Source organism: Zeus faber, assembly GCF_960531495.2.
Source record: "Zeus faber genome assembly, chromosome: 3".
Lineage (NCBI taxonomy): Eukaryota > Metazoa > Chordata > Actinopteri > Zeiformes > Zeidae > Zeus > Zeus faber.
The window spans coordinates 4580401-4595444 of record NC_137190.1 but is presented as its reverse complement, the minus strand read 5'-3'; the positions used below and the strand labels follow the sequence as shown (position 1 = coordinate 4595444).

Below are 15044 nucleotides of genomic sequence, written 5' to 3'. Positions count from 1 at the left end.
TTGCTGCAGTGGAATTTTCCTTTTCCCTTGCTTCCTCTTCTCCAAACTTCTTCCTAGCACTGACTGATGCCCCTGCAATACTGGACTCGCTGGTTCCCCTTGGTGGCTCAGGGGGGGTAGTGCACGCAACCTCAAACTTCAAGCACCTGGATTAATTGCAGCGATCTAGTGCAAAAATCTAAGCAAAACGCTGAAATAAAGCGCAATATTCACTTTACTTGAGTTTGTGTAGGTCGTCCATGGCTCTGGATAGAGCTTCCTCTGACTGTCGGGCCCTCTCCTCAGCAGCCTGGGCCCGCTGTAGCATAATGCCTGGGTCCTGGGCCCCGAATAAGCAGCCCGCAGAGGGCCATGCACTCTCACTGCCACACAGCTCCTCTGGGTCTGGGGAGGAGGAAACAAAAGAGGCCACGTCTTTATTTCTCTTCGGCTGAGGTCAATGAACACAAAGTCAAACTCCCCAAGAGCAGCACTGCGTAGAAAACAGCCTGGACTTTAAAACCCTGAGTCTCCAAGACTTGGTTGATTTAGACTTTTCACATTCAAAAAAAAATAAAAATAAATAAAAAAAAGAGTTATGCTTCAGGTTTCGGTCAGAGTGTACTTTTTTGAGTAGCAGTCATTTTGCAATATTAATGTTATGTCTCACGTTAATGTTTCATTTAGCTGATGAATACTAGCTGACTGGTCAGATTACTAGGCCTCTGCAAGGTCAGTTCCTTAAGTGTTTGGCACATGGAAAAAGGAGACACCTTAATGCGACCTCCTAACTTCCTCGCATAGTGATGTATGAGCAGAACCAATCAGCAATTCGTATTACACCATTTCAAGATAGGCTCAAATATTTATTTGAGGAGTGGAAAAAGCCAAGCAAGCAGGCTCTCCGAGGAAAGCGCTTTTATGCTGCAGCAGCTGTTGCTCTGTGCAGCCCTCTACTGGTCAAAACATTTAAGAGATGAGATTTTAATAAATCCAATGCAAAAAAAAAAAAAAAAAGGGTTTAAAACTCACTATAGAGATGTGGCAAAATTCATATTTGTTTTATTATCATAATTATTTCTCTAAGGTGAATTCATCATATATGATATCGGCAAATCACTGGCAGAGCCCATTAGAAAAACAAAAATTTACTTTCATTCAACTCAAATATGATTCACACCAGTTAATCACAATATCGTATCAAAAAACTTGTTCATGCAAAAACTAGTTATGGGAATATACTCAACTCTGGCTATATTGGATGTGCCATAATTTAAATAATCACTTTTCTGATCCTGCCATCGCATTAAAGGTTTCTATAAATATCAATTGAACTCTGTGGAGACACTTCACCTGTCTGCAGCAGGGGGTCGTCCTGGAGAACGGGCCTCAGGAAGTCCTCACTCTGCCAGGGCTCGGTGCCTTCTGGCAGCGCTGCAAGATCAGCCGCGCTGCATTTCTGCAAGAAGTGGATGTTTTCAAGGGGGATAGAACATTATGGTTGGTATTGTTTTCAAATAAATCATGAATACTCGATAGATATTTAAAATGCTATTTCAACTTTTGTAAGAACGTGTAAAAATGTGAGAAATGCACTTACTGTGGATCGTATGAAGTTGACCATCTTTATGTAGCCATAGTCATCCAAAACTATCAGAGAGAAGGAGAATGACCATCTAACCACTAGGGATGCAACGGTACAGTGGGCCCACGGTTCAAGGTATAAATGTATCACGGTTTTGGGCCACGGAAACGGTACGGTTTCGATATCTTTATATTTAAGAAAAGACTTTTAAAACGTTAAAAGGTGTAAAAATTGCTTTTATAGTAGTCTGCCATAAATAACTAGCGTAACGCTCTGTGTGTATGACTGTGGGGGGAGGGGGAAAGGGAAAGTTCAAACTCATTGGTGGGTAGTGGCACGGTACATGGAACAGGACAGTCCCTTAACTTTGTTTTAAAAATGTCATTTCATACAAGTAGGGAAACAAACTAAAATGAACAGATCTAAAATAAAAACACAGAAAAACAGGCAGAAAAACTATAGCAGCAGGCAGTTGGAAAGAAAATAGATAAATAGACGTCTTGTGCAAAAATAGAGAAATGCGGCGCGGACCCCACACGGCTGATGTGGCCAATGGAGCCCCAACAGTGGATTCAATAGGAAGCGTGTACTAACGACACGCACCAACGCACCACGCTCCAACACCAACGCGTCGGTGGATTTCTACCGTTATATCATAGTATATAAGGCGGTACACGTGTGCGTATTGAACCGTAGGGCGCGTATCGAACGGTTCGATAACATACCCTGCTCCTTTGCATCCCCACTAACCACATGTACTTATTGTAGGCATTTTTCCTGTGATAAACATAAGCTTAATGACTCACTGTGCTTTCGTATCAGATCCACAAGACTGACTTGGTGCTGGGTTGAGCAGTGTTGTAGTGTGTTGGACACAGAGGGCAACAACCTGGAATAAAGAGTGAAATCTTTGCAATTATGGATTCAGTTATTCAGTTAATCGTGATACAGTTAAATGTTATGTTTAAGGATGCATCACAGTAGCATCTTTCTGAACCGTAGACTGAAAGCATAGATAGTCATCCCTAAAACAGTCAAATAATTAATATTGAGGAACCCGGGTAAACCACTTGCGATATTTGATTTTGTGAATACTGCCCAGGTCTATATTTTGCTGGCCAATAAAATCAAATAGACTAATCCATGTCGCCTCAGCAATTTGCAGATGCATACAGCTGCAACGGCAGCATTTCAATTGTGTTTTTTGATTTAACTATAACATAATTAAATAGAAAACCTGTGTCAAGTAATAGGACTGCAAAGACCGCTTTGTCTTAGCTAATGCAGCACGTTTAAAATAATTATTTAGTACTGCTAGTAAAGGTTTTGAATTGTCATAAGCGCAACAAAACCGAACGGAAGCTTAGCCGTCAGCAATATTGGAGGAAGAAATAGTTTATACAAAAAAATAGGGAAAAACAAGAAGTACGCAACGAAGGTCCTGGGTTCGATTCCCGCCTGGGGCGCTGTTGGCACCGTGCTCCGGTGGGTTATCTCCCAAATAGGAGCCTTTCTGTGTGGAGTTTGCATGTTCTCCCCGTGTTCACATGGGGTTTCCTCCACCTCACGTCAGTAAGGACCCCCACCCAAAACATGCACCCATCATCGTCTGACCAGCAATGGACACTTATCACCTGGTCCCCGGGCGCGTCCACGTACGCTGCCCACTGCTCCTGGCTGTGCCCCCGGAGGAAGGACAAGCCAGGATGGGTCAAAAGCAGAGAATCCATTTCACCGGCCACCATCAAAGCATGTGCATGTGTGTGTGTGTGTGCAAGCATGTGTTGTAGTGTGGTGTGACGATTAAAGACTGTTTCTTTCTTTCTTTCTTCTTCTTTTCTATATAAAGGTGCGTAAAGGGCTGAGTATCAGACTATATGTACAAGATGGGGGAAGGGGGAGACATCCAGGAGGGACGGAGATGATGCAGCTGTGGCACCTGTCGCAGAACAGACAGAGGACGCCTGCTTCTTCGGGGTCCTCCTCCTCCTCCTCCAGGCACTGCCACTGCTCCTCGTCGCCATCACTGTCCGACAGCTCCGGAACGTCGCACCCATCAGGCTCGGCCCCTGGAGAAACGACGAGCCTCACGGTCAAAAGCACGGACAACGCCGCGCCCTGAAATCTGTGGCAACGCCCGCCGCCTCTTTCGAACCGACACCAGGCGGCGTCACGGACGCGGAGCGACGTGTTCGCCGGAGTTACTCACGTGTGTCCGCGCGCTCCGCCATGTTGCCCGTCGCTTCGAGGGACGCGCTTCCGGCGTGACGTAGCTTACGCACGGTGACGTCATTTCGGACGCCGTCGAGCGCGTGCGGGGAGGGGGTGGCGGGAAACAAATGGAATTAAAATACAAATAAAATAAGAAAACGTCCAAAACACAAGCGATTAAAAAAACAAAGCCAACAAGCACGCGTCCGAGGTTTGTTTGTTTTGGTTTTTTTTATCCAAGAATTAAACTGCTTACACGCTGTTTCAATCTTTATTAAAATAAGGAATTCACACGCGCAAAACTCAAAACGGTTTAACGAGGCTTTGTTCGATCACATCCACATTTTTTTTTTTTATCCATACAATTTATTTGTGTTTGTATTTTATTCAGAAAACCTGGATACGAATCCAAAATTCTGCGCCATCGTCGTGCTCCCGAACTGCGCATTCGTACGATCGCCTCCAGATGGCGCCACATCTAGATGTTGGGTATTAGAGGTGGTCAACAGACCTGATGTCATGCGGACGAGCTGTGGGACCATAATAGTTTGTCCGTTGCATGATCAGTTACTTTAGACAAGTTCAAAGACAGCTTTCCCCCCCCCCCCCGTTTTTTTTTGCAGTTTAGCTCTCAGTGAAACTCTAGAAAATATGGTCCCATACTACAGGTTGCTGAAAACGTATGCCCACTGAAAACCAAGCGTCAGTTTGCCCTAATAGGCAGAATTTGTCAAACCTTTAATAAATCAGTCATTGTATGAATAATCCCTTCTGTAAAAATAAAAATAGATAAAATACAAGACGCGGGAGATAAATGCAGGGAAGCAAGAAGTAATATTTTCTTTGAGTCAACTTGTAAAATCCCCTGAAATAAAATTGCTCTAATATTAAATACCTCAATTTTACTTCAGGACGGCAGTTGAGTAAAAAGATGTTTTCCACCTCCTGAGAACATGCATTTTACATCAAGTTGTGAAAGTCAGTCTTGAGTGAGCCGTAAGAATTTTTTATTTTTTTTTTGTTTAATCCTTTCGCAGCTAGTTCAAATTCAGACCCGTGCTGGACAAAAGGTACATATTCACATCTGTTAAAATAAATAATTGGACTTTGAATCACAGCCTTTAAAACTTTTATTCCAGTACAACAGGCCTGGTTTCACCTGTGGCGATACGTCAGGTCTCCTCCATCAGCCATGGAATAAACCAGAGCGGTGCAGAGCATTCGATCACAGCCCCGACAGAAACCCTCTTCACTTCTTTCAGCAGCGTTCACAGCGTCAGTTTAACTCTCTTCCTCCGGGTTTCGGTGCCGCCGCCGCTCTTTCCGCTCGTCTCCACGTCGGGGGGGCTCCGTTGAGATCCTCAGCAGGGGCGGCCGTGGTGCTCCGCTCCTCGTCTACGGGAGGCAGGACGGTGGCAGGAGCCTCCCCGGAGCCGAGGTCGACGTCATCGTCGTCGTCGTAGGGGGGGGCAACCGTCGGACTCGAAGGACCGTGGTCCGTCGCCGATGAGTTAGTCAGATCGGAGAGGGAGCCTTTGGGACGGCGGACGGTTTGGAAAGGCCGGTATCGTCCCTTGACCTGGAACTTTGGGCCCTCCCCTGTGGGCTGGGAATGCCGCTGTCCGTGGTTATTAGGGCCCGGGGGGCGCGTTCCCCTGTCCTTCTGGTGGAGACCGGGGTCTCGCCTCCCCACGGCGTAAGCGGCAATGCCGAGCCCTGACCCTGGGTCCCCAGATGGCGGACGCCGGTGCATGCTGGGAAGGACCGGGTTGGAAGGGCTCCTGTCCCGAGCGGTTTGAAAAAACTGAGGCCTGATATATCCGACCTGGAAATATCCCTTCCGTTTGTAGCCGACCCCGCTGTGGACCGCGGGACTGGGCGGAGGCCGGGCCTGCCCTCTTCCACCTTCTGCGTTGGCCAATGCAGAGCCTTGGCTCGTAAAGTCGGGCGATGCAAATGGTAAAGCCGGGCTATTTACGCTAAAGCTATAGGGTCCTGCAGCACCCGGCCGACTTCCGCTCTGGGAAACATGGGCAGGGTGATGTCCGCCCGCACTAGGACGCGGGTGCGTCTCCTTCCTCACGTGGCTGTACACCGGTGACTGTGGCAGGCGGCGAGAGTTTCCCGGTCCACGATTGGGAACTCCTGGTCCATGATACTGAGAGCTCAGACCAGAGCCAACGTCACTTTCTGGGTTTGTCCTCACCCCCTCTCTGGAATGTATAAAAGGCCTCTTGCTGTCGGCCCCATGGCCCGCAGAACTGGGCTCTATCCGACTATTTATCAATTTGGCTCGATAGACGCCCGATGGAGACTCGGAGGACGCCCCTACGGAGGAGGTGGAACCAGCGCTTGGTTGCCCTGTCCTTCGGTCTTCCAGAACAGTGTCCCCTTTATGTCCAACGGGGCTGAACGACACACCATTCCTGCCCCCGCTTACAGAGGTAAAACCGGATTGGGGGCGTCTGAACCAGTTTGGGGTTTCGGATTTCGCACCATTTACCACCACCACAGGGTGGAGTGGAGTGATGGACCGACGTCCACTTCCTGGGTCAGTGTTGTCTTTTGCGTCTGTACTAAAAAAAGGCGTCTTGTGGTCAGCTTTGCGACCTCTTAAAATGGGTGGTTGACTCCATCTTTTATGGTCCGTGTGGGGGCCCACTGGTGCCTGGACAAGGAGAAAAGAGCCTGAAAAAATGAATTTGCATTAGATGTCATTACCTGGAACTTCATTGTAAAAAATTAACTGAAATCTGGGTACTTTACTTGTCTGCGTAGTCTCACGAGCAACATCCCCAACCACCAGCCGTAGGACAAACAAAGACAGACTGCAGAGGAAGCAAAAGCACCGTCGCAGTAGTTTGGACATTGACCTTCTGTTGCTGGTCATTGGTGTCACTTTTAAAGATAAAATGTAAATCAAGAGAAATTACCTCAAACCATGCAAAATGGCCATCCTCCAGTCTTCCGCCAGTGGGCAACAACAAACCAGATCAAACTTCTATCAGAAACAGTAGCACTCGTACTCATAACCTCAGAACCCTGTGGAGTGAATCCATTCGGCTGATTTCCATTTGGGCTGATTGCTGTGGGTGGCGCAGACTGAACGACTCCCAGTTAATAAAGAAAAACACCACAGGTCTCCGCTGTCGGAAGGGAGGAACAGAGCGTGGTGTTTTTTCATGTTCAAATTTCCGTTAGCAAAATCTGTAACACAACAGGTCATGTTACAAACAGTATCTGTTTTGTGTTCGTTTGCATAGTCACATTCAATTAAAATCCTTGTGTGTGAAAATGTACCTTTGACAAATGTTGGAAAATACCAAAACATATTTTTGTTTGTTTACAGATGTGACAAGAATATTATATATATATATATATATATATATATATACACACATACACACACAAAGACACTTTAATATAATATATAAACCATATTACTTATGTTATGCATGTTGTCTAAAACATATATAAATGTTAAAAGTTTATACATATCCTGCATTTAACCACAAAGCAGACCTCTTAGTGATGTAACTTGAAACACAGATTCTATATTTTCCAATCCTACAGAAAATAAATGAAGAGTTAAAGTGAACAAACTAATGTCAAACAAAATCTGAGAAATATTCCCTGGTTGGGCTCCCTAAGACATGTTTTTTTATAGTTGCATGTTGCAGGATTGATATCTGTGGATAAACAAAATATGAAGCTTTACATTCAAGTTAATTTAAGAGATTTTTATTTCAAAAGCAAGAATAAACAAACAAATATAGTGTTGGTGTGTCATGGAATTCTCTCTATTAAGGTGGTAGTGTCAATTCCTATTTCCGTTCACTTCAAGGCATTTTCTCTGTCAAAAGGTAACGTACAAAATGAAGAACAGAAAAGGAAAGGTCAAGTTGAGGGATGTGCCAACGGATCATTTCACAATACCAATAACAAAAGAGGAAACTATGAAAACCTGAATTAAAAAAACAAACATGATGTTGCATTTTTGCATAAAACAAAGGTTTGATTCCCCAAAAAGCATCCTGGAAGGCCACCTCGATCCTCGAGAGACAGACAGGGCTTTGTGTTAACATAAATAATTCAATTTCTATGAATATTACAACATTCATGGTTGGTCTATATCTCGCTCTCCATACAAATACACTATATATCCATACGAGACTATCGTCTGGGATTTGGGTTTTCGAAATATAATCATAGTTTTTTCTCAAATATTTTTTGTGCATAAATATTTAATATAGGCACCAAAGTATTGTCAATATCCAGGTATTTGTAAAAAAGCGCGGCTATTTGATTTTGTCAATATCGCCCAGCCCTAATAATGCATATACACAGCACAGAGCTTTGTTTTTCTTTCCCCATGAAATCCTGGTTCAACAGTGGCAAATTCCCACTGCAACTTTGAAAAAAGCATGAGAAATGTTCAAGTATATTAAGTATGAAGTAGCAGTATCCCGTAGAGAAAATTAAGTGCAGTATAAGGCGTATAAAGACAAACTGAGCTTGATTGGGAGGACCCTCCGTCGGCCTCCTCCGTCGGCCTCCTCCGTCGGCCTCCTCCGTCGGCCTCCTCCGTCGCCCTCCTCCGTCGCCCTCCTCCGTCGCCCTCCTCCGTCGCCCTCCTCCTTCGCCCTCCTCCTTCGCCCTCCTCCTTCGCCCTCCTCCTTCGCCCTCCTCCTACTTGGCTGCACTTTGACCCAGAGCTGAGATGGCTTTGTTCTCCAGGATCTCGCTCTTCTGCTCGGGCTGCAGCACCGTGTTGGACGCCATGGCTCTGGCCACCACGTCGATGGGGATGGACATGGTGGGAAACATGAAGGAGCAGGAGCTCAGGAACTTCCTGGCCAGCCACTCAGTGGGTCGGCTCTCCTGCCGGTCCACCAGGAGAACCCTGAAGGGGGGAGGGGGGGGGGGGGGTGAGACAGGAGCTCCAGAACATAGACCCTGCTTCACTGGGAAAATCATTAATGACAGCAGCATTCCTACATAATCTATCAGTGAACTGATGTAATCAATATCATCAATAAACCAACACGTTTTCTAGATCCTCTGGAGGAAATGACATTATTAAACTGCTTTCCACCTCGCTGGTGAAGCCTGATATAGGTCAAGACCAAATGGTAAAATGCAACAAACAACAGGAAATGACATCTTCAAGAACAAAACTCCAGATGTCCCCGTCACATGACAAACGCTTCCTGTACCTCTTTTGAAAAAGGTAGGTTTGAAAGGTTTTTAAAAAGACAACCAAGTTCAACCGTTTTTGTTTTGTCAATAACTGAAAACTCACGCAGGTCTATAGATGGAGTAACGGTTGAAGCCGAGCGCCTCTATATCAGCCTCCACTTGTCCCTAGAAGAAGAAAGAAGTAAAGCAGTCGCACACACAATCAAATGTCCTTACTTGACGACAAAATGTGGCATTGTTTTGTCAGAGCTCCATTGTGCATGAATATTGTTTTCTCTACAAATGATGTCATATCATAAAATGTTCAGTAATAACCAAGCATTCAGAGCTGGTATGGGAGTGGACACCGCATTATAAAAAAAAATAATAATAAAATCTCATTGAATTGGCCATTGAAATTTAAAACCTTTACAAAAACGTGAACCAATCATTCAATCCTAAATTTTGTTAAATTTAGGCCAGTGGCTCTCTGGCCCAAGGGAGTAGATACTTCCATAGCATCTCAGTTCCTTTGCACAGTCAGTATGTTTGGATGTCAAATTTCCCTGCTATTTTATGTCAAAAATCTAATTGAATGTATCATTAAAAAAACAAAACAACAGCAAGGTTTTGTTAATCACAGCACGAGTCAAATAACCTTGACTTTGAGATAGAGGAAGCTACTGCTTTTGTCGGCTCCTTTGGAAGACTCCAAGTGGAACTGTGAGCAGCCTCCTGCCTTAGCCAGCTCTGCCGACTTGACAACGTAGTCATGATCCACACGGATGAATCCTTCCTGGGATTAAAAAAATAAAAAAATCACACGAGCAAAAGTAAGTTTCTGGCAGAGCATTTATTTACAAGGTGAAAACAAGCGTTAAGAGTGTTACAGACGACGTACCGTCCCTGCTTTAGCTTTGGTTGTTCCCAAGCAGCAGTATCCCACATCGTGTCCCTGGAACGCTGCGGCGTAATCATCCAGCTTCTCAAAGTCCACAACCTCTTGTGCCTTAATAAAGATTCAGAAACAAATATTTTTCACGCAGTTTTCCCAAATATGACCCTTAATATCCATTTTCAAAATGGTCCGTTCATTTCAACTCTGGGAGGGGACGCCCCTAACCAGGTTCTCTTGAGCGCTGTCCTCGAAAAGGCGTCTTCTTCCAATCAGCGTGATCTTGGAGAAGAGCTTCCGCTGCCGAAGCTGCTGCAGCAGAACTCGGCCCGTTTCTCCAGAGGCACCGAGGATGAAGCAGCTTTTATTCTGTCGCCTGAAGTTCTCCTCCAGGGTGGCCATGTCCTCCGCCATGCTACCAAACCACAAAACAAGACGCAACCACAGCACATTGACTCTGGTCATCAGGCCTGTTCGGGTTTTCATGAAACAGTGCTGAGAGCTGAACCTGGAGGGAAGGTCATGCGGCGTAGCAGAGTTTCCATGAGAACAAATTGGTGCCGGTCAACATGTCCCGGATGATTTCAATTTCCCAGACAAACGGGAGAGATTCCGGTCAAATATTATCTCCGTTTATTGAGCTTAAAAACAATTGATAAGCAGGCTCCATAGAGAATGACATCAAGGCATGTAGATGTATAATATGTTTTATTGAATATTCAAAATAAAATAAGTCCCGTCAGTAAATGCCATTAAAAAAAAAAAAAAAAAAAAAAAAAGAGGAATATTACGGCTTGAAATCAAATAATTAATGTTAATGAACAATAAGAAACAAGTGCAGCCACTTTATATAACATTTCACTAAAATACAACCCTAACCCTAACCCACATGGACGAAGAGGTCTGAACCTTTCATATTTAAGAAAAATTTGGAGATCAGAATCAGAAAACAGTCTATTCCGCCACGCCAAAAGTCCAAAAGTCACTCTCTCGCCTCCACCTAGTTCAGAACGCAGCAGCTCGGCTTCTCACCGGCTCCAAAAGACGACATCACATCACCCCAATCCTGGCTTCTCTCCATTGGCTCCTGTTCAGAATTGATTTTAAAATGTAACTGATTACTTTTAAAGCGTGTCTGGGTCTGACTCCAAGCTACATGACACATGTTGACCCCGTATGAGCCAGGGTGGCCTCAGGTCCTCAGGCGGGCGGGGCCCTCCTGGCTGTTCCAAAGTCTAGATTTAAGACTAAAGGTGACCAGGCCTTTTCTGTCAGGGCCCCTCGGCTTTGGAACAACATCAGTCAGTGACTTCCTTTAAATCACTTCTCAAAAGCCATTTTAATAGATCTGCTTTCATGTGATCTCGCCCCCTTTCTTTAACTATTTAATTTTTTACTTTCTTATTTTATTTATTTTTCGTTTTTATTTATATAGTTCTAATTATCAAATTGTATTTATTCATTCTTTATCCGCTTTTTCGATTATTCCTGTTTATTATTGTTTGCCTTTTAATTTCATGATCTATCAAAGCACTTTGCAAACTGTTTTTAAAAGGTGTTGTATAAATAAAGCTATTATTATTATTATTATTATTATTATTATACATACTAGGAATCTTAACGAGCTAAACAGTCGGACAAAATTGGTGAATAAAAATAATAGTGAAATAAAATAAAATAAGATAAACAAGTGAACGAATCAAACTAAACTAAACTTAAAAGTTAAAGAGATGGAACTCGTCTCCTCATCTCAGGGATCATTCTAGAAGTAAACGCCGTCCACACACACTGGAGACCGGGGGCTTTTCACCCGTTTCTGCGGTGATTCGGCAGCGAACCGTTTCACCCTGTTACACAACACGCTCGGCGGTAGAAAATGGAGCGTTTACCTGGTGAGCGGCACCGGGTCCGGACCGTCCAGGTGGTTGATCAGCGCAGCGAGCAGCACCGCCGCCACACACCCAAGCACCGCGGCAGCCAGCGGCTTCATCACCGTCACTTCCGGCTTCCGGATGGCCCTCCCCAGACCGGAAGAGGGACGAGATTGCGCCGCACGGTAAGTCTCGCGAGAAGACCCTAGGCGACGACCGCTCATGCTGTACTCCATCCTCTGCTATCATTTTATTTATTTTTATTTATTTTTTATATATATATATTGAAAAAAAATATATATACGCTATATATATATATACACACACTATATACATATATATATATATTTTGTCCGATATACACGCTATATACATATATATATATATATATATATATATATATATATATATATATATATATATATATATATTTATATACGCTATATACATATATATATATATATACACGCTATATACATATATATATATATATATATATATATATACATATATATATATTTATATACGCTATATACATATATATATATATATACACGCTATATACATATATATATATATATATACATATATATATATTTATATACGCTATATACATATATATATATATACACGCTATATACATATATATATATATATATATATATATATATATATATATATATATATATATATATATATATATATTTATATACGCTATATACATATATATATATATACACGCTATATATAGATAGATAGACAGATAGATAGATAATGAACACAGAAAATACATTTTAAAAAAAAACATCTCCAGGCTGTTATGTGAGGCTATTTATCGGTTCACGTCTCTAGACAGTGATTTGTGGTTAATGACTATATATATACCATGGATCTTGCTTTACATTGAGTTTCATTTTTTGCACATCAACTTGTTATTTTATTACATTTTTATATATATATATATATATATATATATATATATATATATATATATATATTCTATACATATTGGGTCAGACCTGTCTTGTCAATGCATACATGTACAGAAAAAAAATACATGCAAATAACATCTATAAATGGCGACTTGTAAAATAAATAATGTTGAAGACAAATTTAATTTAGACAAATGCAACCCCACTTGAATCAATGTCAAAGTAGTTCACATATATTTCCATTTTTCACATTAGGGTTACCAAAGTCATATGTAACTATAATAAATCGGCTGCATGTATGCCTTGCTATGTATATTAACTTACGCTGCTGCGCTAATCAACTTTACTTATTATATTGTCTTGTCTCCCATCTTATCTTGAAATCACAACACGTCTTGTGTCAGAATGGAATGAACATTTCATGGAATCACAGCTCATGTCAAGGATACTTCTTTGGAACAATCTCACACTAAGATAAGACACTGCTCTCTCGATATATTGTGAAGAGCCGAATTAGAACCACGACTACATCTGATTCATATGACTATGTTGCAATATTTCTGTGACATCTTGTCTTCCATTCTTGAATTTCTCGAGCTTACCGATGTTTGAAAAAAAAAAATATATATACATTTTCAAAGATTTGTTACGTAATTCGGTGAAGTTAACCATCCCTAATTAAGAGAGTTAACCAAACAATATGGACTCCCCTTCGGCGGACCATGGTGGGGTTTCATTTGCCAAAAGCCTCTCACAAAGAAAGCAAGTTCAGTCACATGCAATGAATTCATCAACGCCCCATGTTTTCAACACCCCTGCCACTCGCAACACAAGGCATCGACCCGAAACGTCCCCAACACGCTGGAGCCCGGAGGATCGTTCAGAGATGTCAGCAGCGAGAGACAGAAAGGAAAAAAGGCTGTGGTGGTGGGAAGCAGCCTTAAACTGCCACTCTGCTGAAATGAAATGTCGGCCCTTTGTTCCTGAGCCGTGGGGGCTAATTGGGCCTGGCGGCGGGGCGGGGGCCTGCCGCTGGGCCCGTGTCTGTCGCACCTGTTGAGCCATTGTCTCAGCCATTGATCGAACAGGAAGTTAAATTAGGAGCCAAAGGCTTATGCCACAGTAGGTGCGTGGCAGGAACGTGGTTCAATTCCCTTTCACTGCCCCGCTGCTGGAGGTGGAAATATCAATGGTGGTCAGTGGTCAATCGCATTTGACCATTGATTGACATGTTTTAAAGGACATATGGACCATGTTGAAAACACTCATCTTGTAGAATACTCTATATATTATATTGTTATGACCACTCTGCTTCTCACCCTGTTACATACAGCACAGTATATGTACCGATTACATAGGAAATATCTACGCATAGTTTCCCACACAGTTTACTCCTTTTTCATTGTTTATTATATACACATTTATTACTTTTGTTATTGCCTATTGTTTGATGTGTGCTGCTGTGAGGCATTGAGGCAATGAGGCATTTCATTGGCCCATGCAGATTCTTTACAGTAATTCTTCGAGCCTCATGTTCTCCACGGCAAATACGTACAACAGTTTGGTTGTTATTGCTCTACTTCATCAAATACATATTCACACACAAAGATGAATAAGGTCACTGTAGAGATGCATTCAATTACATACATGTATATGGCACATGCATAAAAACAAATATACACACAAAACTCTCTTTCACACACACACACACACACACACACACACGCACACGCACACGCACAAGCACACGCACACACACACACACACACACACACACACACACACACACCCACACACACACCCACACACACACACACAATCTGAGTTTATGGCTTAGGACCACAGGTCTGCAGACCCTGGAGTGTGATGCTAATGATGGCAATTAATGGAGCCTGACAGCACAATCTGCTGCCCATTGTCTCCCAATCAACATCTCTACTGTCCACATGGGCCACAGAAGGGACTTGAGATTTAGGCCGAGAGCTGAGGGAATGGCTTAAAGAGAGAGAGAGAGTGAGAGAATGAGAGAGAGGGTGAGAGAGAGAGAGAGAGAGGCATGGTGGAGGGCCATACCTTAGGGAACAGGACTGATCCTGAAGTGGGGATTAGCTCAATTAGAGGGGCACTGTCTGATCAACATGCAGACTTTCATGGTCCGTGTGTGTGTGTGCTTGTGTGTGTGTGTGCGTGTGCGTGTGTGCGCGTGCGCGTGTGCGCGTGCGCGCGTGCGCGCGTGTGTGTGTGTGCGTGTGTGTGTGCATTCTGAGAGAGGCGTGCATCATTAAAGTTGACTGTTGCCATTATGTGTTGCTGTGTTGCTGCTGCAGCTGGGAGTGAACATTAGTCAGGATGACGCCATTTTTCCAAACTGTGACCTTCTGGCCAGATATACA

The 15044-nt window shown here is 43.3% G+C and overlaps 2 protein-coding genes across 2 annotated transcripts in view; both read right to left on the bottom strand.

The window, feature by feature from the left end:
* prmt3 (protein arginine methyltransferase 3) overlaps positions 1-3813 on the bottom strand; it is a 45460-nt gene extending 41647 nt beyond the window's left edge. Inside the window, exons 1-6 of the mRNA XM_079997867.1 lie at positions 3774-3813; positions 3504-3633; positions 2371-2453; positions 1580-1629; positions 1333-1438; positions 219-384 (exon numbers count right to left, since the gene is read on the bottom strand). Of these exons, the coding sequence (XP_079853993.1) occupies positions 219-384; positions 1333-1438; positions 1580-1629; positions 2371-2453; positions 3504-3633; positions 3774-3795 (557 nt within the window). The 5' untranslated portion in view covers positions 3796-3813. The remainder of the gene's footprint in view (positions 1-218; positions 385-1332; positions 1439-1579; positions 1630-2370; positions 2454-3503; positions 3634-3773) is intronic.
* A 3687-nt stretch (positions 3814-7500) lies between these two features.
* On the bottom strand, positions 7501-11829 carry htatip2 (HIV-1 Tat interactive protein 2). The gene is made up of 6 exons (XM_079998202.1): positions 11738-11829; positions 10077-10263; positions 9855-9962; positions 9612-9749; positions 9078-9139; positions 7501-8678 (listed from the first exon to the last, which is right to left on the bottom strand). The coding sequence occupies exons 2-6, from the start codon at positions 10260-10262 to the stop codon at positions 8465-8467; spliced, it is 708 nt and encodes a 235-aa protein (XP_079854328.1). The 5' UTR covers position 10263; positions 11738-11829; the 3' UTR covers positions 7501-8464.
* Positions 11830-15044: the final 3215 nt, after the last annotated feature.

Excerpts from the sequence above, each read along its gene's own strand:
- htatip2 (XM_079998202.1), bottom strand. The coding sequence starts at position 10,262 with ATGGCGGAGGACATGGCCACCCTGGAGGAGAACTTCAGGCGACAGAAT. Across the intron at positions 9,963-10,076 it reads ACAGCGCTCAAGAGAACCTG|GCACAAGAGGTTGTGGACTT; the intron begins GTTAGGGGCGTC and ends ATCTTTATTAAG. Across the intron at positions 9,140-9,611 it reads TCCTCTATCTCAAAGTCAAG|GGACAAGTGGAGGCTGATAT; the intron begins GTTATTTGACTC and ends TTCTTCTTCTAG.